Source organism: Ciona intestinalis, chromosome 3, assembly GCF_000224145.3.
Source record: "Ciona intestinalis chromosome 3, KH, whole genome shotgun sequence".
Lineage (NCBI taxonomy): Eukaryota > Metazoa > Chordata > Ascidiacea > Phlebobranchia > Cionidae > Ciona > Ciona intestinalis.
The window spans coordinates 2,729,309-2,756,042 of record NC_020168.2 but is presented as its reverse complement, the minus strand read 5'-3'; the positions used below and the strand labels follow the sequence as shown (position 1 = coordinate 2,756,042).

Here is a 26,734-nt window from a genome sequence, read left to right as displayed (position 1 = left end):
TATACACATCAAAGTGAACTTTGATACACATGGCATAAGACGGCGCCATGGACATAAATAGACTGATTAGGTTAAATATTAAACAATAAATACATTTTAGGATTCTTTGCGGGGTTGCAGTAGCTTGTAGCTAGTGTACTCTCAGCACGAATACCCCGTTATAAATTTCTTCTTATTTAAGATACTGTATTTGTGACGTCATTGAACACTTTTCCGATCTCAATTTAGCTAGTTTATTGAAAGCATAGCATCGGTAAAGAAAGGGTTAGTTTTTCAAACAAACAACCTGTGTTATATTATCAATACAATACTTGTTATATGTATATCAAACTTTACCTTTCTGTATAGTCGTATAGATGCTGATTACTTAGTGTTAACTTGGATACTATAGATCCTACAAATCCTCTATATTTGTTGTTTAAATATTGTTAGTACGATTAGTTCTGAAAAATGGGAACTACTAGCAACTTTAGATGGCCATGGCAGTACGATTTCCCACCTTTTTTTACAATGCAAAAAAACGCGGACACCAGATTTAAACAAACAGAAGCATGGTGCTCACTCATCCTAGACTACCATAACCACCACAAATTATTTCGACTTCGTGTCACAGATGTCCTTGCTTCACCACTCTTTTACAACAAGGCGATTGACCGCAGGTTAACTAAACCTGATGTCATTGAGATTCTTTCTATTCTTCATAAAAAAGGCAACATTGAATGGGAGGACAAAGAAAAAACAGTCTGTAAAGTGTTTTGGAAGACACCTGCACAGTGGTCAGACATTATCTTTAAATGGGTAAATCAGAGTGGACTCAACAACACAGTTTGCACTCTACATGAAATTACAAATGGTCCTCATTCTTCTGATCAAGAGTTTTATGCACTTGATGATCAAATTCTTATGCAAGCAATTCAAATTTTGCAAGCGTCTGGCAAAGCTGAATTAATGGGAACTGAGGGAGTTAAATTTTTCACCTAACCCGGGCAAAAAATTAGACCATCACATTTAACGTTCTGTAGGATGTTGTTAGTAGGTCTATTATATCTTGTGAACGCAAGGGTGGTGCTAAAAATGCTAAATTAATGCCATTTAACTGCTTAAAATCTTTTTCAAAACAAATGTATTTTGATAGTTGGTGTTAAGCAACATATTCTGCAATATATCTACATACGCAGAGTCTATCTTGTGAACTATTTCTTTATATGCTTAATATTGTCTTCATTTGCCTTTGTATCTGTGTTTGCATTGCAGAAATGTTGTGAAATATTTTTGAAAGTGCTAATTTGTGGGGATCTAAAATGGTTTTAATTTCAAAGAAATGTTTTTGGGGGACAAGGGGCGAGCAATGGCCAATCAAGAGTATGGTTCAAAAATAATCAATTCGTTTGTGCACAGATTTTTAAAAAAAAGGTGGTGACGATAATTGTTTTTTTATTGTTTTTTTTAACACTTTATAAGTATTTAATAATTTCACACCAATTTATTAAAGTTCATACATGCATTTTCCAAGTTGAAAGTTTTAATTATAATAAAGAAATTTTATGTTATAATGAAAAGTATCAAGTTATATTTTGGTTAGTTTTGTGTATATATGAATTGTACTTTGCTGTTATATATCCTTTGTCTTAATTTTCTGCAATATTTTTTCATATCATAGGAATGTTTTCTGGTTCCTTTTAAGTAGTCATCTTCGTTGCAATATGTCGAATGAAGTCGTTGTTATACTTGATGCTGGATCACAGTATGGAAAGATCATTGACCGCAGAGTCCGAGAGCTTAACGTGCTCACAGATCTTCTTCCTTTGCAAACGAGCGCCTCTGCTATAAAGGAGATAGGATGCAAATGCATCATCATCTCTGGAGGTCCTTCCTCTGTTCACCAGGGAGAAGCGCCAGAGTTTGACTCTGAGATTTTCAACCTTGGTCTGCCGGTGCTGGGTATTTGCTATGGCATGCAACTGATTAACCAAGTCTTTGGTGGTACTGTGGCAACCACTGAGTTCAGAGAGGATGGTCAGTTCGAAACTGAACTTGATAAAAGTTGTGCGTTGTTTAAAGGTCTTGATGTGTCATGTCAAACTGTTCTGCTTACTCATGGTGACTCGGTACAAACAGTTGCGAAAGATTTCTCAGTGGTTGGTAAATCAGGTAAGAGTTAAGATTTTAGATTGCCTGTAACATACTATTTGGCTAGTAGTACTGCTGTATTAATTTCTTCTACATTTATCTATAATATTGTTTAAAATGACTTCTCTACCTACCTATTTATGCACCTATAATGTTATAAAATGGCACAATGTTTGATACATTGTTTTCATTAGATGTTATTCTATTTTCGGATTTAAATTGTTGGTTATCAATACTGTGGACCGATTATTTACGTTATTTTATAACATAACTAAAAAATTTGTACAGTATTCTTGCATAGCCTATCATGTTTAAATCCACAACACATATTACAGATGCTTTAGTTACTGCCATAGCTAATAAAGCAAAAAATATCTACGGTGTTCAATTTCACCCCGAAGTGGACCTCACTGTTTGTGGAAAACAAGTCATGAAGAATTTTCTTTATGATATTTCAGGTAATAATGATATAGCTTGAAATTCAAATTACTGATACTTTTTTAATTTAATTATTATCTTTTACCAGATATATTGATATGCAAATATGCATTTAAATTTCAGGTAAAAATTAGCAAATGGTTAAAACAATTTATGCGATTTTTGAAATAAACAAATTTGGAAATAAAATTTAGCACTCCAATTTTTAGGTTTAAAAGGTAGCTACACTGTGACTAGTAGAGAAGAGGCATGCATACAGCAAATTAAAACAACTATTGGGAAATCCAAGGTTTTGGTTCTTGTGAGTGGAGGTGTGGATTCTACAGTGCTTGCCACGCTATGCTACAAAGCATTAGATGCAACGCAGGTAAGTGTGACATCACCTTACTTTGATATGCAGCCATTTTTATATTACATGATGTGGCAAATGTGAAACTTTTTTGGTCAATTATGTCCTGCCATTCAAACCTGTATCCTTTTTTAGACAGCAAATTTGACCTATATTTGTAAAAACTGACACACATTTCTTATCTACCATCTTAACATGTGTCGGTTCTGTGTAAATTAAAATATCTTTAATTTTCATAACTTAATTTGCAGGTGGTTGCGATCCATGTGGATAACGGTTTCATGCGAAAAAATGAGTCTCAAGAAGTTCTGAAAGCTTTGAAGTTGGTTAATGTTGATGTTAAGCTCGTGAATGCTTCCAATACATTCTACAACAGCACAACCACTCTCTATGTGAAACATGCAAAGCATAAGGAGAGAAAGGTGGGATATATTAATAGGTCTAGTCTAGTGATATCCCAGATAACCGTGTTGTTTGTCTATTACAGCTGACTATTATTTCTGACTATTATACTGACATGTTCATATAAATTGTTACTGCTACACTTACATAAGCTGACAGTCATTTGACTCATTTTACAGAGGTATCTTGGTAATTAACTAACTCTCGCCTAAATCCAATATTTTCTGCCTTCCTAATTTAGAATTAATTGGGTTATAAGTGCTTGGAAATAGCTAAGAATAAAATGAAAATATATATATAATATGTATATTATATATATATACTTTAAGTTATAGATTGATATATAAGTCTAAAGTCTCCCATTTTACCAGTGTCAATGACCATGTGGCACTATGCTGCACTATTAGTACATTGTTTGTAATCATGCATTAGAAAAATATTTTCACATTCAGGTCAACAGTCGAGTTCTGTGTCAAACTCTTTATCCTGAAGAAAAACGTAAAATTATCGGAGATACGTTCATGAATATTGTTGACAGTGAAGCTCATGCGCTCGGACTTACCATTGATGACTGTTTCCTTGCACAAGGTAATACATTACAATTTATGCGTGTTTATTTAGTTTATTGAATAGTGGCTGTATATTCATTTTAGCCTTTATCTAACAATTTTGCCAGTCCAAGAGTACAGTGTTATATGAATAACAAAAAGGTTATGCTATATAGCTATAGAATGTCCATGAAAGGACCATAACGGTATGTGATAAAATCCTTATCATGTTAATGTTATTCAAAAAAATTTGACTGTTAACGGTTAAGACCTATAGAAATAAAGTAGCACTATCATGAAGATAACTCTAATCTATGTCAAGCAATTGTAGACTTTCTAAAAGGTAAATTTTCCAACTTAGGAACTCTGCGACCTGACCTGATAGAATCCGCGTCGAAACTTGTCAGTTCAAATGCAGATGCGATCAAAACGCATCACAACGATACAGAACTTGTTCGGGCTCTCAGAGCAAGAGGAAGAGTCCTCGAACCTCTTCGTGATTTCCACAAAGATGAAGTCCGGATGCTGGGGAGACGACTGGGACTTCCGGAGGATCTGCTAATGAGGTGAGTGAAATAAAGAGTAAAAAGATTGTTTTTGTTGGATCATGTTTGTTACTACTATCAGTTAAAAAAGTAGGCCTGTACAAAGATTATCAAAGTTTAGACTGGTAGTTGTGACATACTACTAATGTGTTGCTTAGCAGTACGTGTTTTCACATCTTTACATTATACAGTAGGATGTGGGAAGATAGGACACATTCAGCACATAATACATAAATGTCTATATATCATGTTTTAAACAACTAGCAACAGGCAGTTGGATATGGGGGTCGTTGGGATACAGTTTATAATTCTTTGAATGTTCTTTGTTTACTACCAAATTGAATGAGAAAATACAATGTTTAGGGGTCCCATCTTCCCCCAGCCTACATTACGATTAAATGATACCTGATCATTACTGTTACTTGCAGGCAACCATTCCCGGGACCTGGTTTAGCAATTCGTGTGTTGTGCGCAGAAGAACCTTTCTTGTGTCCTGAATTCTCACACACACAGACTGTTCTTAGACTTTTAGCTGCTTATAGCAATTCTATTAATAAACCACATGCTCTGCTTCAGGTAAGAATTTAAGGTCCAGTTCTAAATTATATTTTATTAATTACTAAAAAACCCAAATGGTTTCATTCACAACACACTCTGTTGTATAGGGAAGAAGAGGCGGACAAAATTTATTTTTCTATGAGAGATATATTTTTATCTTGACATTTCTCGGCCATGCACATTGGAACATATAACCAAGTGGTGCATTCGAGATAGTTATCCAAAATCAGTTTTATTAGTGTTATATATCTGAGCTCTCGCCAGCTTTAGTTTGCTAATTTTTGCCCCAGCCTTTATGTTTTATTTAAATTAAACCAATATGTGGTTTGCTTCAGAAAATCCATGCAATCATATCAAGTGAACAAGAACGTGAGAAATTACAAAAATACACTGACCGCTTCCCAATGAAAGCTGTATTACTGCCAATTAAAAGTGTTGGAGTGCAGGTAATGCTATTTCTATTGATGTTCCAATGAGCATTTTGTATATAGCAATACCAGAAAAGTGTTCTAAATTTTGCAAGCATAAATATTTGCTGACGAAAAGTGATACCAAAAATAATTAAGTACGAAAACAAATAAAGAATTATATGACAGCATGCTACCCTTTCGTATCCTAAAAGTGGCTGTACACAGTATCCGGCATGCGAATTCGCTTGCGAAGTCGTATGCAAACCCATTACCGAGTTCCGCACGCGGCAGCGAAATCCGGACAAAACAGACAAAATGGACGAATTCCGGATACTGTGTACAGCCACCTTTAGGTGGCAAATAATTTCCTTTGAGAGATTACAGGAATACAAATAAGAACACCCATCTGCCCTTATGAAATAAATACTTTTCTCTATATGGATGAGGTCTGTGGCTTGCTGGGATTTGGGTCACAGTTTGGCCATTACCCTTGACCTAAAAACCCATTAGTACAACATTTCTTAAACTAGGGCAAATGGTAAATGAGCTACCAATCGAAATCCACATCAGTTGACGGGTTAGACAAATTATGCCAATTTGTAGTACCTTACCAGACATCTAACGACTCGTTGTCAAAAAGGCAAAAACCTAACGCATCCACCACTTAAAATATAACTGATGTAATTAGTTGTTTTCATTTTTTAATAAATGACACTATATTACATATTTACATATATGGATGAGGTCTAAGGTTTGCTGGGATTTGGGTCACAGTTTGGCCATTATTCTTGACCTAAAACTGGGCCAAATGGTAAATGAGCTACCAATCAAAATCCACATCAGTTGATGGGACAGACAACTCATTGCCAAAAAGCTCCTGCATCTGCCGCATTAAATACAACCCATGTAATTAGTTGTTTTTTGCTTATTAATAAATGAGCACCATAATACTTATTGGGGAATGGGGTAAATCTAATAAGCATCTTTTTGAAAAAGGTAAAGCATACAAAATTTTTTAAGAACCACTGAATTAGAACCAGTGAACCACTGTTCATTACATACAGGGTGATGGTCGAACTTACAGTTACGTTGTTGGCTTGTCGTCTCCCGATCCTAAACCAGATTGGGAAGCTTTGTTCTTCATGGCAAAAACGATTCCCCGCATTTGTCACAATGTTAATCGAATTACCTACATATTTGGCAACGTGGTTAGTGAACAGATACAGGTATGTGTTTTATGAAGTATTGATTTTAATGTATATTAAACTATGTAATCTGTAATTGCTGCTTAGTTTTAATGATACAGCTATACAGCTTCATCCTTCGTATATTACATGGCCTTTATAACTGTGTAGCATGCTATAAAACTCATTAACTGATAACAATTCATAAAAAAGTTTCAACTTGGTTTCAAAATTTTCAAAAATTCTACCTAGCCTTGCTCTATTGATAAAGAAAAACCAAGTGTATATAATATTTAGAGTCCAATGGCAAGTAACAAACTATTTTAGATTACGTATATGTGTATTACTAAACACTCTTTTAATCCAGGATATTACACCAACTGTATTGTCATTCAATGTCCTGTCAACATTACGTCAATGTGATCATGTTGCTCATTCTGTATTGGTGAAACGCAACTTGGTCAAATCGATAAGCCAGGTAATAATTAGTAAGCCAATACATATTTCTGTTCAAACTTGCTGGAAATTGTTATCGATGGCACGGTTATTTTATTGAGATATTATTTTCCAAGGCCTGAATAGCAATTAATATCTCTATCCTACAGTAACGTGGATAACAGATTGGATTTTTTTGTTTTGGTTTCAGAACATTTTTAAGGCCCGGTCCTCAGCCATAACTTCTAAACCTTTTCGTGGCCTGTTTTTAAGTGTACACTAGTCCACTACACTTGTGTTTCCTTAACTTAATCCCAGAATTAACTTACCGTTCTCAGAAGTTAAGCAATCTTGGGTTTAGTTAGTACTTAAATGGTAACTGGGCCAGCTCTAGCGTAAAAAAGTCTTGTGCTAGTCTATAGCTTAGGACCCTAACCCATACAGAGTCCTGATGTCGCATTCAAACTGAATGTACATTTGTCGCATTCAAACTGAATATACATTTGTTCACAGATGCCGGTTGTTTTGCTTCCACTTCATTTTGATCGCAACATGCTCTTCCGTGGACCTTCATGCCAGAGATCAGTCGTCATTCGTCCGTTTATCACCAATGACTTCATGACCGGCCTCGCTGCTTATCCAGGAACACACATCCCAGAAGATGCTGTGCTGGAGATAGCAACCTCCATCAAGAAGGTTCCAGGTATCTCAAGAGTCCTGTATGATCTTACCTCCAAACCACCCGGCACGACCGAATGGGAGTGACAACTGAAAGCGGACAATAGGACCACATAAAGAAACATGTTAAAAATTAATTAAGGAAACTGATTTTACCCATCTTCTTTCTATGCTGCTTGGTTACCTTTTAATGCCCTGATTCCTATAGTAAAGCAATGTCATTTGTATTTGTTCTCCTTTTAATTTCCTGATTACTATAGTAAAGCTTACAGCAATGTCATTTGTGTTTGTTCAATGTCGTGTTGAGATATAAGGTGGGGGAAGATGGGACACCTTTATATTCTATTTTCCTGACCCATTCGGTAGCAAACAAAGAACATTCAAAGAAATATAAAACCGTTATCCTAACGACTAACATAGGTAATGGTATAAAACAGGATCAGGATATTTGGATATTACAAGCTAAAGATGGGGTTTTCCCATCTTCCCCCAACCCATTATAGATAATGATATTAATTCTTAATAAGCAAAGAAGATACACCACCAAGCTGAGGATATGAAAATCAAAGTTACAATAAATAATTATCAATAAAATATACAATATATTCCTATTTGCAACATCGTAATTTAACATTTATTGCACTGTGGTCAGATACAAAAATAAATTGGAAACAATATCAGCAATCTAGGGTCCAGGATAATCCATGGGATCATGTGTAGCATGTAGTTGGACCATATCAGGCATGGAACTTGCAGATGCTTCGTTGTCGCGTAAACCTTCACTAACTCTCTCCTTGCCAGCAACTCTTAGAATGGCAACAGCGTCTGGGTGCTTGTCAATAACACTTGCACCAATCTACAAGAAAAGAAAATATAAAGATATTATTTCAGCTTTATTCTGTAATTATCCTGTTTTTTTTATGTACGTGTGTGTTAATAGTCAGATCTGTTTCACCTTTAAATTATCTTTTGCTTTATAGCAGCCAATTCTGAAATATTATTTACCCAGGATTTTAATGTGTTGCAAGCAATTGATTACTTCATGGTAAAAATCAATTAAAAAAAGGATTTATGGCAAATGTGTTTTCAACACTGTGTACACTGGTAAAGGAATTTCCTAAAAAAAATATTATTTACCCAGAATTCCAATGTGTTGCAAGAAATTGATTACTTTATGGCAAAAATCGTTAAAAAATGCCCCGTTTTTAGTATGTGTGTGCAACACTGGTAAAGGAACTTCTAAAACTATTTTTAATCCCAAAATCTAAACAACATCACCTCGTCTTCCTCCTCATCATCCAGCACAGGTTCATCACCAACTCCCCAAACCTCGAGTGCATCGATGTTGAACGTATCTTCACTTGATAACTGAGGACTCGCATACGTCGTGCACTTCGGTTTGGCTTTACTGTGACCTTTGCCGAAGTCTGAACTCAACCAGAAGCCAAAGTAATCATGCTGGCCACCCATACCCTACCACGTATGTTGGGCAAGGTTAGTGATCTGTTAGTTAACTGCTACCATTGTGGGCGCATGTGTCCTTTGGCAAGACACTTAACAGAAACTACTCCTTCAACCCAATAGTCCCTAATGGGTTGTTCAAATTATTGGCTACAATACACATAAGAAAAAAAAAAAAAATCACCTACATACTTGGTCTGAAGCTGGCACGAAGTGTATGAAACAAAACACCCGTGTTTAACGACTGTCATTTTTTAGCCATGTGAGTTACATTCGTTCATTTGATAAATATGACAAACTCAGATATTTCCTGCTGCAGTTCCATTTTTTTTCCGATTGTGTATTTTTACAAGCAAATCTAAATTTGTTAACAACTGTGTTATTGGTAAAATTACCAGTCCATTTGGCATAGTTTCTTGGCCAATATTGAGATATGCATAGTGATCATTGTAAGTGGTTGTGTTGAAAGTTTCAAGCTCTGGTTTCACAGTGAACAGAAATGAAGCTGCAGTGCCTGGTGTAGCAAACATGGTTATGTATTGTAAGGGGCAATATTCTTAACAGAAAATGTAGAAAACGAATTATAAACTGTTTGTTGCATATTTCAGATCTGTTGTCAAATAATAATGTAGTACTTTACAGTATGAATGTGCAATTTCCGAGATTTGATTAGACAAAACAGACTGTTACCTTGAAACTTTGAGCTGTAAACAAGACTAGAAGAAACATAACCACCAAAGATGTTTCCTGCTGCCTCTCTTACAACAATAACAACCGGGCCTTTGTTCAAAATCTCAGCGCAAAGTTTAGAAAAGCTCTCCCCCTGGAAACTTGTTGAGAAAAGAAATCTCCATTTGTGCTGTTGTGGCAATGGAAGGTTTCCGTTTAGAAACAAAACATCAGATGCTCCCAATATACTTGATTCGGGGGCAATGTTAAACTTTGCAGGAATCTCCAATTCAGGAAGCAATACTGGAACAGATCCCTTAAGTTCCTAAGAAATAAAGATTTTTTTCTATAGTATGATCCTATGTAATATCTTGGTTAAGAATTAAAACACAAGCTTTATTTATAACATACAGTTTACAAAAAACTAACTCATTTACCTGATTCACGAAAGATGTATTGCCAAAAAATACATTTTGACATGCATGTAACAACAGTTCAACCAACACAGGTGATTCTTCAAACAGTTTCTGCAATTTAACCATGTCTAGATGCTCAGGGGTGTTCAAAGTCAGTTTTCTAAACAATCTCTCATTTGATTCAGTTGCAATCCCAAATCTTTTAATTGCATCATGATCAATGCATTGCAATGCTTCTTCACAAAACTGTAACAAGACTGTGATAAAGTTTTACATGAAAAATTGTGTTTATTTTCCAATTCAATGTAAATATGTTTTAACTGTAATTATGTAAAAACTGTTGCCATATCCTGTCTTTTCTTTTGTTTTTTTTTATTATTAAATGATTGAGTAATTAAGTTACCGCTTACCAATTTTAGATCAGATAACGGCAAATCATCTTCGCATGGACTTAGCATCTGATAAACAAACTCAATTATCTGAGATTGTCCACCTTTTGTGATCTTTGCTACTTCATTCATCAAAGCTACACCGCAGTCATTTTCCGCAGTAGCGATAGCACAGTGTGTACTTAGAAACGATATCAACTGATCCGTTCGACTCGGTGTAAAAAAATTTAATAGATGAATCTGTCACAGAAGTTAAAATAAAAATTTAGAAGGTGCAATACATCAACCATAGCTTTGATTTTTTCGATTTAATAAATGCATAACAGTATTTTTCATATTTGGTGAATCTTATCTTCAAAATATTTCAAGGGATAATTGAACAAAACACTGTTAGCCTGTTGTAATAGACAAACAATGCACTATTTTTTCTTTGTATAGGATTTGCTACACAGCCCGCTTTGCTCTTCGGTTACCTTTAAATTTTCCAAGTAAACTTTAATGTTTTGAGGTTTATCATCAATGACACACAAAATCTTCTTCAGCTGAGTCACTTCGGCAGAAGAAAGTAAATCCAAATATTCATTTTCATTATCGCACTGTGATTTGGTTTCAGTTTGCCCCATTGTGGATAAGCTTAGCAGTTGGCCCAGATCATTATACACACACACTAAATGAATCTAAGAACTAGTTATGAAAACAAATTGTTTAAAGGCAGGTACACGATGTCATTTATCTGTTTTTTTTGAAACCGTATCTTGTTATATTATAACAATTATTTGCTATAATGCGTGAATATAAGAAGGAAAATTCAAGTTCAATTTTTAACTTCAGTGCGAATTATTTAAACAAGAGCAGCAAGTCAAAATGTATGGGGTAATGTAAACCCTATGAAAGTATTGATATTTGCACCAGATTAAACAAAACATGTTAAACCTAAACAAAAAACCACATAGCAAAAATTCTTTCAAGATTATTCTTTTCAAATCTTTGTTTTAGTTTGTTAAAATCTTTCAGCACTTCGACTTGCTACTGCTCTCATGTTCCCGTACACCTTTGATGGCGGACTGCCAAGAATTAAATTACAAATAGCGGTTCGTGCGAGTCGGATATTTTGATAGGAACCTAAAATATGGATGTGCGTATCAGCGAGCACAATTCTTGTTTTTGTAACGTTCTCAATCGTAAACTTGGTTCTTCCACCAGATCCAGCCACGCGCCCAATTGCTCGTGACAAATGATCTCCTTTCAATCTTTTCACATCAGTAACTTGAAACGATTCCAAAAACAGCTCGTCCAATCGTACAAGAGCAAGAGCATCTTCCACAGAGAATCCCAGCACAAATGCTTTCACAAAATCTGCTGCACGCTGTAGAGACCCGATGTCAGTGGTCTCCGGACTTGTTTGTATTTCCACATTTCTCGTCTTGAGATTAAACCGAATCTGTAGCCTCAGGTTTTCAACTACAGGTGTAAAGATCTTCATCCAGTTTTCTTTTAATGGAGTGTAGCGATTTGCAGGAACTGGTACCTTGCGCAAGCTAGCTTTTCCAGAGATTAATTTCTCTCCACTTATGCTTGGGAAATGTGGCCTTTTGCTGCCATCTGTTTCCATTGCTGCAACTTTCATTTTCCGTTTGCGTGACTGTACAACTGTAAAAGTATCATTTTTCTTCCCACTTTCATTTGAGTCCTTAATATCCATACTTAGAGTTGTTTATAGTTTCTTTAAATTGTGACGCTTTTTTTAAACAGTAGTTGTTAGTTTGCAATCCCCATACAATACATGCAAAATATCTAATTCAATTATCCTGCCATAACAATACGTAAAGAAGAAATAGATTAGAAATTGTGATACTATAATCTTACTTTAATTACAACGCACACCTTGGTCAGTTTAACGTGAACTGCATATCCTACATCTCCTAAGTTCAATAATATACGATTCAGTGTTCTAGTACAATACAAAAAGTTTGGCACTGCCTACAATTATCGCTAAGACATATCCTAGGACTAGTTCACTTACCCAACAGGCCAACATTACACCCAATGCCACATATTCCGAAGTTTTGCACTTTGTCATATGTCTGATAAATTGTCTATACTCTGAAACAATCACGTGCGCCGTGTGTTAATCGATTTCTATGTCATGTTTTATGATTTCTATTGTGAAAACAGTTGTATGACGTCATTCGCAATATTTTCACGTTTCAGCTGTTGATTGCAGCGGAATTTGAATGCGTTTTGATTGAAATCAGTGGCAAGGACAGCGAAGGGTTGGTTTTATGATGCAGTAAGTCTGTTTCCACAATTAAATTCCGTAAATTATTTACAGTTTCTTTATTTTTAAAGTTTAAACGACAGGGTTAACGGGTTACTATTAAAAAAATTAGGCACGTACAGCATACGATACCGACACCCTATCATATATAATTCAAGCTTCTAAAAATGAATCGCATGCTGTGTAAATACCTACCTATACTACCTATATATGATGGTATGAATTATTAATAATTATAGGCTTTCATAGCCTAATTAATAACTTAAATACAAATATACAACCAAGAGAAAAGGGCTTATCGGGCTAGTTCTATATTTTAATACAAAAACAATTGACCTTCTAGCGGAATATTGTTCTAATGTACGTTTACAATTGCATTTTTTAGAGAAAAATAATTCAAAACTAGTTTTATCTTTGAATTTTTGACCTAATGAGATTTCACTATGATGAGTGAACAGTTGGTGTTGGAAGAAGATTATGATGAAAATTACGTTCCACTGGAGGAAGAAATCCATGAATATGCCAGAGTAATTGGCCTCGATCCCTTTGTGGATGCGGATCTGTTGTGGATCGCCAAGGAAGGAATTAATGCTCCTCTTCCACCTCACTGGAAACCATGCCAAGACACAAATGGAGATATTTATTACTTCAACTTTGAAAGTGGTGACAGCATCTGGGATCATCCATGTGATGAGTTCTACAGAGCCATGGTGATAGAGGAGCGGCAGAAGCGAGTTTTGAAGCAATCGGTGCAAAGTGCTGCGAAACCAACAGCGAAAAAGAAAGATAAAGTTGGAAAGAAAAAAAAGAAGGATAAATTGGCTGAACCAGGGTCGCAAAAGTTCCTTGGCCAGCTGAACCCTTTAAAACTAAATGACTCTCTTGCTTCTACAGGTTCTCTTGGTGCACTAGGTGGTACAGCAAGTCTTGGAGCTTTACCTGGTGGACTAGCTCCTTTGAAAGGAGTGGGTGGGGGAAGACTGTCTGGAGTTTCTGGTCTACCTGGTCTTACATCAGATACATCCAAGCAATTGGACCCGATGGGACAAACTGGTAGTTCTCTTGGCAGCACATTTGATGCTGGAAGGATTAACTTAGATAAACTGGAAACAAAAGATCTTGAGCAAACTGCACTGGAGTATCAGGTCTCGGAAGAAGATTCAGAGGAAGTGAAAGATGAAATGGACAAGATGATTGTTTCCTCAAATTCAGATGAAATCGAGAGCAGTATCGGTAAAAACTCTAATGATTTTGCAAATGTTATGGACATTGATGAATTGAAACCAACCCAGGATGTAAAACTTGAAGAGAAACCATCAGATCTGGGGCTGTATTTAACAACAGGTAAAATTGGTGGTAATGACACTGGTGGAGCTGGAAGCAAGTTATCTGACTTTGGTTTAAATAAGCCACAGCCGAGAGAAATAGCTGCCAGAGCAGCTGAAAAGAGAATGTATGGATCTGAGTCGCTAAAAACGGAATCAATACCTGACATTTCATCGTCCGAGAGTTCAGTGGTAGAAGATCTTCCTGTTAAGAAAATTGAGAACAAAGATTCGGATGCAGAGATGAAACTCTTGGAAAACGAAAAGGAAGATGCGTTGAATGAACTGAAGCAAACTATCAAGATGGAAATAGAAAATGAGAAATTAAAGTTGGAGAAGAAAAAAAGAGAAGATATTGAGAAGCTGAAAAGGGAGATGGAAGATGAGTTTTTGGATGAAGAAGCTGCGTTGAAAGAGAAACAGAGCAGTGAGCTGATTCGTATGCAACAAAAAGTTCGATCAGAAACAGATTCCGAATTAGCAAAGCTGAAGGAGGAAAGTGAAGAGAAGATCACTGATGCAAAAGTTGAAATGAAGAGAAAACAAAATCAAACTGATGTGGAAGAGTTGATGGCGCAAACTGAATTGGAACTTGAGGAAAAGCTGGAAGAGTTGAATCTTGTAAAGCAACGGAAGCTCGAAGAAATTGAAAGTTCACATGAAAACGACACTGAACAAGAGGTGGCACAATTACAGCAGAAGTTAAGGGAAGAAAGGCGAAAGTTGTGTGATAAACTAAGAGAGGATCATGATGCAGAGATGCGATCCCTGCGTATCCGACTGGAGGAAGTTCACAATGAAGAGAAGCAACAGTTGAGGGAAAATTTACGAAAAGCAAATTCAGTGGGTGATGAACAAGAGGTAAACATCAGAGAAGTTCTCAATGAGAAATCTAAGCAGCTGTACAGTGCACATGAGAGGGAAATTGAGGATGTCATGAAGGAGCATCAGGAACGCCTTCGGAAATTGCGTGAGGAAAACAACAATGAGTATCAGCAACAAGTGCGGGCGCTGACAAAGAGATCTAAAGATGATTTGGAAACTGAACTCACGAGGTTAAAGAAGGAGAATGACACAATCCTGGAGGCAGAGAGGAGGAAACATAAAGTGTTATGTGATGAGCTGAGAAATGATCAGGAGATGCTGAATTTGCGAAGATCAAAATTAGAAAGTGAACAAGCCCGTGTTGAAAACTTAGAAATTAGTTTACAAAAGCGATCTCGTGCCAATCATGACATCATGTCTGCTTCAAATAGTCACTCAACACCCGCTGTTAAGGATACTTCAGTAAAAAGCTCAGTCGTAAATGAGGAAATTCAAACTTTAAAGCAACAGCAAGAATCTCTGAGGAAAATGATTGAGGATTTACAAATTCAAACCCAAACTCCAAGGTCCGCGTTTAACAATGCAGAACACAACCTACAGGTTGAAGATCTAGAACCACATGTGCGAGATTTTGCACCTGGAACGCATAATTTTAACACTGCTCCCGGCACTGATCTGAATCCACCATTAAAGCCTTTCACTTCAGATGCATCAAAGAAGGCATGGGAAAAGCAAGATGAAGGTATAAGAAAAGCCAAAGAATTTCTTCTGCAGCAACAACAGGCTGCTAGAAAGGATAGTGTAAGAGGGTTGGCATGGTACAACACAATGCGGGATGCAGAACACAAAGACCAAATGAACGAAACAAAGCAAGCTATGGGTGAAATTCAATCAAGTTTGGAAAGAGAGCCTTTTACAATCAATGGACAATTGTCGAACGGCCACAATGTTGATAATGGGCAGTGGTATAATCAGAGACCAACCACTGATCCTTCATATCTCCCCACCTCCGGTGCAGCCTACCCACAATTTCCTTCAAGAACTTCTGCAAATAATTCAAAGAACCAGCAAGAACTTGAAAGCTACCTGAAATCGGTCGATCAAAAGCTGAACCACATCATGAAAGCGATATCCGAGAAAGAAAATATATCTAGAATGACGCCTCCTGCAGTTGCAAGGTCGTCCTTCGTGGCTGATTTTGTGGAAAACGAACTGGTCAACAAATGGAAGAAATACTTTGGTAGGCATACCATGCTGGGCGTCCCACAACCACAGGAGACAATGTTTGATCGAAATGAGTTCCCATATTGGAGGTATATGTCTGGCCGTCAACTGATGGAGACAAACGGTCACGTCCACCCAGATGCGAGCCAGCTTACCTCTCAGTTGTTTAATAAACCAATGCATAACATGCCTTCAAATCTTTCCCCTAGAAGTCGCGTCAAACTTGTAATTGACAACGATAATGAAATCAGAGCAGTGAGCCCATAGTTTGTAGACCTTGAACAAATTTTATTTACTAGAGTAGTAGCTGTGAACATGCTCACATGTTTTTAAATTTAAAACAGTGTTTTTATGTTGTGTATGCATGTTTACTTCCCATAACTTTATAAGCACTAATCCTTATTTCAATTTTAATTGTAAAGTGAGTTTCTGTGTTATTGGACAATGTGTTCCAAAATCTCCAAATTACACTTGTGTATTAGAAGTTGTATCTCCCACTGTATTAACTCATTCTATATTTCAATGTCGTGCCTTTGTTGAAAACACATCTTCCAACTAACCTATTTTATTTATTTTGTTACTGAGTGAACACAAATGCCAAACTTACACAAAGCATATTCATTGGTACCATATTGATTTTCTTTCTATTCCTATTTAAGATGTGTACTTCCTTGTCAAAACATGCTTTACATGCGGTGTACCTTTATTATGATATATATATATATATATATATATATATTTACGTTATTGTGCTGTAACATAATGGGTAAACCTGACATCTGCAGTTAAACCTTTTATTCTGATTTGCTAGGTCATTACAACTAAGCATATTGCGTTCTCCTGATTCATATTTCTGTTCCTAAATTTAAGTATTACTGACTACTGTGTTTGTTTTTCACCAATTTATAGCAACATTTGGTCTATAAAATAACAGTAAAGTAAAGTTTGCCCATCCGTGAAAACATTCTCACTTCATTTAATGCTAAGTTTAAATTATATTTTTATCTCTTAGATTTGTTAGTTCGCAAAATATAAAAAAAATTCTTGTTATGCCTTCTGCTTGTACATCTTACCTGGATGACATCGAAGACATCGTAACACAAGATGTCAACACAGCGAGGCCACTTCTAGACACGGGTGTTGTGCTTCGTAGCAAGAGAAATCAAAAAACAAAAATTCAGAAGGTTTTAGGGGTTGAATTGGAAGATGATACAATTCAGAGGTAGGCTACTAAATTTACTTAACAACACTAGTTTAAACTGTATATTAATTACATTAGTCACGAACTTTGCTGTGGCTTGTTTGTCTGCTGGGTGTAGGGACCACACTTACTTTCTACCAGCTAAATGTAGATATGTTTTTAACTTTAAGTGTGTTTTAACAACTGTTGTTTTGTTACTATAAACTGTCTTTTTATTTAAAATATTTTTTTAATCTTTGCCGCCGTAACTTAATTAATTTATAGTTATTGTTATAAATTATTATTATAAAAAGTTGAATAGGTTTAAATGTTCATAAAGTAAACTAGACTAATTCACTCATCCAGTATGTTTTCAAAATATGACATTTATACACTTATACAGATTAATAAGTATTATTATGATTCCTTCACATTTTTTTGAGTTTGCCAATTTTTTTTACACAGCAATATTCCAGCCACACAAACAATCTTTGTGAAAACATGGGGCTGCACGCATAACTCATCCGATTCTGAGTACATGGCTGGCCAGTTAGCTTCTTATGGATACAATGTTGTTACAGGTAAGGTGATACTTAACACAAGTTACAGAAGTTATTTACAACAGTGTTTACCTATACTAGTGTAAAATAATATTGTTCGTAAAAATTTAAGCGCATATCACAGTTTTTTGTGTAAATATACCTTTTTTCTAAGTTATATTTAGTTATTAAACTATAGTCTATATATATATATATACACACACATTATTTTAAAACCACTCTGGGTAAAAGGCAGAGTTAAGTCTATTAGCCATCCTGTCAAGTGCCGAATATATACGTAATTTGTTTATAATTAACTTGTTTTCTGTCATAGTGATCTCTGATGTTATGTACCAGAAAAAAGATCATATTCAACCTTACATTTAAACATATTTCTATTTCCCCACAGTTTACAACAACCTTATATAACTTATTCCGTTTTCGATTTTTCACGTGACTAAAGCGTGCGCTTTTGCCCTTCCCACTATCTCCTCTTTACAGTGCCCTTATCACACTAATATCGGCTTTTTCCCACCCCCCTTTTTTCTGCTTTTCGCTTGATTGTTATTGCTTGATACTGTTGCGTTTCATTCCCTGATGAAGTCTCGCCGTATGACAGACGAAACGTTGGATGTACACTACCTTTTTTTACCAGATGAGCCACTAATATAATATTTATACGATGCCTGGTAGCAGAAGTAACAGAAACATATTTCTATTTGTCTATATTTTTATTCATAATATTATATTTAAAGATATTTATACATAATATATACTTTAATGTTGAATTTTGTATTTGCAGAAAACGGTGACAACGCTGACTTATGGTTGTTGAACAGCTGCACAGTTAAAAACCCAGCAGAAGATCACTTTCGAAACATGATCAGGTATTTATTTCACTACAATACTATACATTGTCACAACATTGAAATTGATCTCTTGATGTCAATATAGTTTTCACTTATGTGATGAATGAATAGAAGATATGCTGGCAATGTAGATTAATTATAAAACAAATTTTAGTTAAAATATAATGTTTTTGGTATATTTAACAATCACTTTGTTTTTTGTACATTACCATGGGTCCACGGCCACTCTTTTTGTGTCTATGTTTGTTATACAGGCATACAGACTTTGAGTTATTGTGTTCTGTTGTGTTCTCAAGACATTGACCACATACATTTCTCCATATATTTATATACATAATACTTTTTTGTTTAATAACAATTTATTTATTTTGTTTACATCACCACAGACACTGTGTTTTGTGTCTATGTTTAGTAACATACAGGCGTTCAAACTGTAAGTTATTCTATTCTGTTCTCAAGACCTTAACCAACACCAATTTTGCAGCAAAGCACAAAGTTTGAACAAGCAAGTTGTATTGGCTGGTTGCGTATCGCAAGGAGCACCGAAACAAAGTTATATTCAGGGGCTTTCAATCATCGGTGTTCAACAAATTGATCGAGTTGTTGAAGTGGTTGAAGAAACATTGAAAGGTAGCTCTACTCTTGTACATGACCAGACTGTTCAAGTGGTTATCAGACCACATGTTATTGTGTTAAGTTGGTTAACTCCAGTAGGAATATGCTTTTCTCAAAGATTAGGGCATGCAAGTCCAAGTATGAGCTCTTGTACAGCAAAACTGCTCGTTAAGCCAGACTACCAGTGTATCCATGCAATATTGGTGTTATTTTATTAAACTTGTTTCTGGGTGTTTTGTTTAAGAAATTCTTTCAAATTACAAACAGTTTATATACCCAGAGTGGCAAACAATAATCTTTTTTTGCTGTCTGTTTAAAATATTTATGGAGAAAAATATAGATGTGTAATTTTATACAAGTTTTTATGAAATAGTAGCTTAGCCAAATATAAATTCACCAAATTATATAAATTCACCAAATACAAACATGAATATAGCTTTTATTCTCGCTATGGTAACAGCAGTGAGACTCGAACCTGTAACCTCTGGCTCTGGGCTAAAAGCAAGTGCGCTAACCATGGGCCTTGTCACCAGACAAAATATGTTTTGTTTATGTTTTTTTACTTTCTGTAGCGTAAGTCTTACACACTTCAGGGATAGAAAACTTTAGCTGATACCTAATATGTGCTGTTAAACTTATAATGACTGTTTATGTTTATACCAAACTGCAGAAGTAAAAAATTTCGCTTTCAGTTTTAAAACAAAATATTCTTCAACAGGAAACACAGTTCGTTTGTTGAAACAGAAAAAGGAAAACGGAAGAAAAATTGGAGGGGCGTCACTTGACCTTCCGAAAATCCGAAGAAATCCTTTCATTGAAATAATCAGCATCAACACTGGGTAAGCCCTCACTTAATATTTACAGTAAACAAAGTTTTATCTGTTCTTTACCAAGGTGTCTCAACTCATGCACATATTGTAAGACAAAGCACGCTCGTGGTAACTTGGGTAGTTATCCTGTTGCAGAGATCGTACAGCGCGCTATTCAATCCTTTGGAGGTAAGCTAAACCAATAACTTGTTTTTAATGTGAAATATTCTACCAGTAATTACTAATTAATAGAGATGTAAGTTTTATAGTAACTTTTATTTGAACGGTTTATGTAACAACTCAAAATTGAAATTTTCTTGAATTAATAATTGCTATTGATTTTACGATCATAACAGTATGTATCTAATCCATATCTAATGTATACAGATACAGTGTCGGTAAAAATACAGATTGCTTATAGTAGGGTGAGGAAAGATGGTAGTAAATAAAGAATATTAAAACAATTATAAAACCATATCCTTGCGCGGTTACGCCCCCGTAGACCGTTGTTTTTCGTTTTAAAAATAATCAGGATATTTAGATAATATGTGCTAAAGGTGTCCGATTTTGCCCCACAGTACTGTATTATTAGTTTAAAAAATGTGTCCTGTATTTTTTAATTACAATCTGACAACCAGTTTTTCCAATATTTATGTTGTGAATATATGTTTAATGTCTCCATATATAAAACAACACAGAGGGTGTAGTAGAGATATGGTTGACAAGTGAAGACACTGGTGCTTATGGTCGTGACATTGGAACCTCACTACCTGAATTACTGTGGGAGTTGGTCAAAGTAATTCCTGTTGGTTGTATGCTTAGAGTTGGGATGACCAACCCACCGTATATACTTGATCACTTAGAGGTATTTATTGCTCAAATATTTTAGCATATGAATTATGAATAAACATATATATTCATAATACATACAATGGTATCAGCAGCTTTAGAGGTATTGCTCAAATATTTTAACTTATAAAAATAAACGAGTATGTAGAAGGGTGGAGGAAGACAGAATACATTTAGCACATAATCTAATCTTGTTTTAAGCAGTTGACAACGGTCTATAGAGTGGTGAGCATTCAGTTTAATAATTCTTTGAATGTTCTTTGTTTACTGCCAAATAAGACGAGAAAAAAGAATTAAAAGGTGTCCCGCCTTTCCCCACCCACAAATATAACTTACTTATTCTCACAATGGTAACAGCATCGAAACTTGAACCTGTGACCTCTGGCTCTTGCGCTAAAAGCAAGTGCCCCAACCATGAGCCACGTCACCAGACAAAATATGTTTTGTTTATAAATTTTTTTACTTTCTATAGCATATGTCTTACACACTTCAAGTATTGGAAAGTTTAGCTAATACATACCTAATGTGTGTACTGTTAAACTTATAAATAAGTTTTAATCCATTATACTAATCTGCAAAGCCAAGTAAAAACTTTTGATTTTTTTCACGTTTAAGTTCTTATGTGATGTTTTATTTAAAGTATAACCTTTCATTGGATATCTTACATGGTTTAAATATGATAATACACCAAAAAATAAAATTCATTATTTTGTATATACTATTTTTAGACAGCTTTTACTTTAATTTTTCAACCTCATTTCTTTAACCATAGAAATATTTATATTTTAGGAAATGGGTAAAATTCTCAATCACCCAAATGTGTACTCATTCCTGCATGTACCAGTTCAATCCGGTTCTGACCAAACATTGCATGAAATGAGGAGAGAATACACTGCCTCTGATTTTGAACTGGTTGTGGATACATTGAGGGCAAGCGTGCCTGGAATATCAATAGCAACAGATATCATATGTGGGTTTCCAACAGAAACAGATGAGGTAAACAGTGTATTATATTGATTTTGATATAGCTGAAAATATGTTGCAAAATAAAGTTCTGTGTTTCCTAAACCACACTTTGTTATGTATGAATTTTATATTATGATTTTATGTAACAAATTTACTAGTTTTTTTAAATGATTTTTTTCTGTTATACAGTTACCCCGTATATACCTTTTTTTTTACAAAACCTTGTTTCAACTACGTATGGCAGATTACTGTTAGAATCCACACAATAATGTTTAATACAATAGTAGATAGACAAAATCTCTTAATTTTTGTTCCTAGGATTTTGAAGACACCATGACTTTGTGCGAAAAATACAAATTTCCGAGTCTGTTCATCAATCAGTTTTTCCCGAGACCCGGAACTCCCGCTGCAAGAATGCCACAAATCCATAGACAAGAGGTGAAACAAAAATTTTAAAATATCAATGAAAAGAACTGCTTACCTGTTATTACCACTATTATAATTGCAGTTTCTAAGTATTTTTACTGTTATTTAGTGTGCTAATTATGTTTTTTGTATTTTAATGATGTGTTTCAGACAAAAAGGGAAACAAAACGTTAGACTTTTTTGTTATTTAGTGCGGTAATTCAGGTTTTTATTTTTCAATGTATTCCAGATAAAAAAGCGAACAAAACGTTTATCTGAGTTGTTCAGATCATATGAACCATACGGTCACCAACTTGGAAAAATACAGAAAGTTCTTGTGACTGAGATTGCCCATGATCAGATACATTATGTCGGACACAATAAATATTATGAACAAGTACTTATTCCAATGGATGAAGATCTCACGGGAAAGATGTTTGAGGTGGAGATTGTGGAGACAGGTCAGGACGCTTATGATGAAAATTCACTAATTTTTAATGTTTTATAGTAAAAAAAAACTAAATAGATGATGAAAGATTAAAAGTTGGTTAAAAATTCACAGTTTAAAAGTAAATAAGTGATGAAAGATTGAAAGTTAGTGAATACACATAAAAGTGATAGAAAGTTTGTGTTGAAAAAGTTCTAAAAATTTACCGTGTTTTGGGGTATTCAGCAAATTCTAGTGTGAGTGCTTTCATGCTAAAACGTACCAGGTTTTGGGGTGTTAAGCCAACTTTGGCTCAAATCCAAAGTTGTAAAACCTCACTTCTATAGTACGGAATTTCATAAGTATGGAGACTAAAGAAATTAAAAATAAAATCCTATCCCTGACTTCTATATGAAGTTGTAAAATCTTGCCAAAGGTAATTATTCTAATCTTCTCTTATGTTTAGGTAAACACTTTCTTAAGGGCAAGCGAATAGATTCAAGTGTTCCTGTAACTCCAGTCACAGTGCAACCAGTTCCACTGGGTTGCGTTTCAGGTGACAATGTAAATGTAAAGTTAAAGGTAACTATATATTTTATGCCGAATGGACTATTACTAATACTTATTTTTTGCAGGAGGCAAATGAGACAAGAGCTGTGCCAAATTTATCAACTTATTTAATGAACAATCATAAATTTTTTGTTGTTTTATTCGCAATTGTGTTTTATTTTATCATGAAGTGGTTTGTTTAATATGGTATCGTTTTGTTGCTGGTTATGTTAAACCATCATTGCTGCCATAACTATTCAACTGCAACATAAAAGATTTTATTGTAAATCAGAGTTGTTTATTTCTGCATTAAGCAACATTCTGTTTGCCATCTATGTCTAAAATCACAGTTACACTGTACAGGTTCAAAGAAAGCTGCCGACAATCTTCTGTGGGACAATACACAGCCACATCATTAACCCTCGTCTTCATGGCAACTTATCGCTTTTCAGCAATTTTTGTTTAAGATATCGAATCCTATCATCAATCTCATCCAGACTGAACTGGTTTTCATCTCTACTTGGGTTCCGACTTCTCTCAGAAGAGACTTGATGACTTTCAAAATATTCCGGAGATGTTGCCTCTAACTCTAAAACTCTTTCTTCAAGTTTCTTTAAACGCTCGTAAACATCCATCGGAACCTTCTCTGTTACACAAGAAAAATGCAAAGTAAAACTATGTATTAGTTCCAATAAAAATAATTTTTGCTCTAGAATAATTGAGAAAGTGTAAGATGATAAGTAAAACCATGTTGTAGTTCTAATAAATATGTACTTTGCTTCAGAATAATCAAGAAATCACCCAGTTAACCCTTTTTCTCCAATTATTGTAAGTCATACAGCTAGAAACCTGTCTACCGTTTTTTACACCAAATAAACATTGCAACACCTACCAGACTTTATTCCGACATGGTTTTCTAAATTAACAAATCTTTCTTGCACACCACGGGGAATTTTATGACCAAAAGTTGATTCTGGTTTGATGTTTGAAGCGTGCCAGTTTCCTTGGGAGTCAATTTGCATTTGTGGACCTTCTTGATTTTCAACACGACTCACTGAAAATACAGTTACAGGTATGAGGTTTATATATATGTGTGTGTTATATATATATGTTTGGAAAATAATAACAGTATTTTCTTTACAACCTTGCTACTCAAATCAAAACCTACAAATATTCTAGAGGCTAAAGTACAGGTATATATATGCATGCATTGCATGGAAAATAACAACAGTTTTTTCTGTCTTAAAAACCTTGGTACCCAAAACAAGATCTATAAGGACTTATTAAATGTTTAAAAGTAACCCACCATGCATATGCATGCGATTTGCTGGCCTTCTGTACAAAGCATTCGTCCTTGCACAGCCATATTGTTCATTATCCTCTTTTTCTCTGTTAAACACCATTCAGTTGTACAAACTTTAGGTTCAGAAAAAACTTACAAATTGACTTTTGAATCGTATGCAAACTCATGTATATTTTGCTCATCGACTAAATTTTGAGCTTGAGATATAAATGCAGCAATTCTTTTATCAAGCTGGAACAAAAAAAAACAATTCTTTTATCAAGCTGGAACAAAAAAAACAAGAAATTATTAGTTTTACAGACTACCACAAAATAAAGAAGGAATAACTTTAATGAGCATACCTCGTTTTTTGAGGCAGTTATTTGAACCAGTTCAGGATCCAGTGCAGGTTTCACATTAACAACTTCATTTTTAATTTTTCTGTTCATTGTTTTCCGATCAAGAACGCCCTGTTGAAAGGAGGAGAGTACTTTTAAATAGAAGAGTAATTTTATGTATTCATTTCTTTTTCATGGTGTGTACTGCAGTATAGTATAGGTGTATCTACTTTATGGGGTCGTTTTTTGTCTTGAAATACAACTTCTTCCTACCTGTAATGACGAAACTAAGTGTTCCAAATTGTCAAAGAAATTTTCTTGTTCTTGAAATAAACATGTGCTTGTATTGATGCAATCTTGTGGTAGACCTGACTGGTAGATTAATTTTAAAAAGAAAATAGTCTTTAACACCAAGTAGGCCATATATTATCAAACATACAAATTCATTTATTAGTTATAACACTAAGCAGTTTCTACAAGAGTTACTGTGTAGAGTCTATATAGACTGTAAGTTGAGACGAATTTTGCCTAAACTTAATTTAAACACAAACGACTAAACCACAAAATAATTGTGCTCCTACCTCCTACCTGTGTTATAAAAGTTTTAATGCATTGCAAAACACCAGCCATATTTCCAGCAACTGTTGTCTCATCTACATTCATATCCATTGTATATTGTAACAAGTTAACAACAAATTATATTTCTCTACCAAATTATCTAAGTATGCAAAAAGATTTAATGTTGAGTGATGCGATACACATGTATAATTTAGCATTGTATAACATGTTACACAACAGCGTTGGAAACAATTTGGAAATATTTTAATCTAGAAAAAATGAATATGTGACACATTACACAAGCACATGACATCAAAACATTTAACCATTTTATAACAGAGTCAAAATCCGAAAACAGATTTGTTGCTGAACTTTCTTCTACTTCGAAATTCTCTCTTATCATGAAACAGATGTTCATTTAATCCATTCTTGCTTTCAACCTTCGGGTCGTAACTTTGTCTGCTTCAATGATGTGTACCACTGCCCCCCAACCAGAACCTGCATCCCTATCAACAGAGTTAAGCAGGGCTTGAGAGACACACTCAAACAGATCATCTGGTTCCATATCAGGGCGCCAGAGAGCTTCACACATGCCGTACATCTGAATAGCACATGTGCCAGTCACCACAAAATCTTCAGGTTCCATTGGACACCCAATGAGATCACACGATGCAATGAATGGTTCTTTTGTCTTTGGATCCAACCCAGCGATCACAGGTTCAATAAAATAGGGACCAAATCTCTTCTCGTAAAGCAAGTTCGAGACAACGCTCAGAAACGTTTTCGGCGAGATCTGACGGTTCTCTCTGAGTTCGTACAGTTTCAGCTGAAACTGCAAGCGCTGTGAAACAGTTTGAACATCAGTAGCTAGCCCAGTCAACCCAATGTATAAACGTTCACTCATTGGGAAAATTTTCTCAAAATCCATTCCAACAGTTTGTGCTTGAATACCAAATCTGAGATCGGAAGCAATGGCAACACAATTTTTCCCTTTCATTGCCACCACCGCACCCCCATTGTAGGACATAATAGACATTTTGTATTGTTTTTGCTATTGCCTATCTTATCGAAAATTTACTTAAAT

The 26,734-nt window shown here is 35.0% G+C and overlaps 8 protein-coding genes across 8 annotated transcripts; 4 read left to right on the top strand and 4 right to left on the bottom strand.

Moving 5' to 3' along the window:
* Positions 1-40: 40 nt before the first annotated feature.
* On the top strand, positions 41-1,660 carry LOC100177673 (vacuolar protein-sorting-associated protein 25). The gene has a single exon (XM_002126525.4). It carries the CDS (start codon positions 451-453, stop codon positions 979-981), a length of 531 nt encoding a protein of 176 aa, XP_002126561.1. The 5' UTR covers positions 41-450; the 3' UTR covers positions 982-1,660.
* Positions 1,661-7,957, top strand: LOC100176897 (GMP synthase [glutamine-hydrolyzing]). Its single transcript, XM_026833822.1, has 11 exons — positions 1,661-2,151; positions 2,466-2,588; positions 2,778-2,935; positions 3,169-3,339; positions 3,772-3,907; positions 4,229-4,433; positions 4,841-4,988; positions 5,306-5,416; positions 6,445-6,606; positions 6,932-7,042; positions 7,513-7,957. Exons 1-11 carry the CDS (start codon positions 1,704-1,706, stop codon positions 7,762-7,764), a joined length of 2,025 nt encoding a protein of 674 aa, XP_026689623.1. The 5' UTR covers positions 1,661-1,703; the 3' UTR covers positions 7,765-7,957.
* On the bottom strand, positions 7,899-11,298 carry LOC100187118. Its single transcript, XM_002125875.5, has 7 exons — positions 11,086-11,298; positions 10,634-10,852; positions 10,245-10,469; positions 9,829-10,132; positions 9,534-9,652; positions 8,956-9,150; positions 7,899-8,533 (listed from the first exon to the last, which is right to left on the bottom strand). Exons 1-7 carry the CDS (start codon positions 11,233-11,235, stop codon positions 8,363-8,365), a joined length of 1,383 nt encoding a protein of 460 aa, XP_002125911.1. The 5' UTR covers positions 11,236-11,298; the 3' UTR covers positions 7,899-8,362.
* On the bottom strand, positions 11,297-12,416 carry LOC100180019 (RNA-binding protein PNO1). The gene has a single exon (XM_002125646.4). The coding sequence runs from the start codon at positions 12,312-12,314 to the stop codon at positions 11,613-11,615; it is 702 nt and encodes a 233-aa protein (XP_002125682.1). The 5' UTR covers positions 12,315-12,416; the 3' UTR covers positions 11,297-11,612.
* Positions 12,417-13,281: 865 nt separating this feature from the next.
* LOC100187171 (centrosomal protein of 164 kDa-like) lies at positions 13,282-17,272 on the top strand. The gene has a single exon (XM_018811135.2). It carries the CDS (start codon positions 13,334-13,336, stop codon positions 16,529-16,531), a length of 3,198 nt encoding a protein of 1,065 aa, XP_018666680.1. The 5' UTR covers positions 13,282-13,333; the 3' UTR covers positions 16,532-17,272.
* An 8-nt stretch (positions 17,273-17,280) lies between these two features.
* Positions 17,281-23,760, top strand: LOC100176944 (threonylcarbamoyladenosine tRNA methylthiotransferase). The gene is made up of 12 exons (XM_002121581.4): positions 17,281-17,486; positions 17,910-18,025; positions 18,786-18,870; positions 19,337-19,482; positions 20,186-20,306; positions 20,362-20,465; positions 20,975-21,141; positions 21,915-22,121; positions 22,410-22,529; positions 22,747-22,957; positions 23,390-23,505; positions 23,559-23,760. The coding sequence occupies exons 1-12, from the start codon at positions 17,314-17,316 to the stop codon at positions 23,673-23,675; spliced, it is 1,683 nt and encodes a 560-aa protein (XP_002121617.2). The 5' UTR covers positions 17,281-17,313; the 3' UTR covers positions 23,676-23,760.
* LOC100182357 (MAP3K12-binding inhibitory protein 1) lies at positions 23,754-25,812 on the bottom strand. Its single transcript, XM_002125953.5, has 7 exons — positions 25,681-25,812; positions 25,366-25,464; positions 25,117-25,224; positions 24,912-25,006; positions 24,779-24,861; positions 24,365-24,526; positions 23,754-24,118 (listed from the first exon to the last, which is right to left on the bottom strand). The coding sequence occupies exons 1-7, from the start codon at positions 25,759-25,761 to the stop codon at positions 23,901-23,903; spliced, it is 846 nt and encodes a 281-aa protein (XP_002125989.1). The 5' UTR covers positions 25,762-25,812; the 3' UTR covers positions 23,754-23,900.
* Positions 25,812-26,732, bottom strand: LOC113474124 (proteasome subunit beta type-3-like). Its single transcript, XM_026833828.1, has one exon. It carries the CDS (start codon positions 26,684-26,686, stop codon positions 26,069-26,071), a length of 618 nt encoding a protein of 205 aa, XP_026689629.1. The 5' UTR covers positions 26,687-26,732; the 3' UTR covers positions 25,812-26,068.
* Positions 26,733-26,734: the final 2 nt, after the last annotated feature.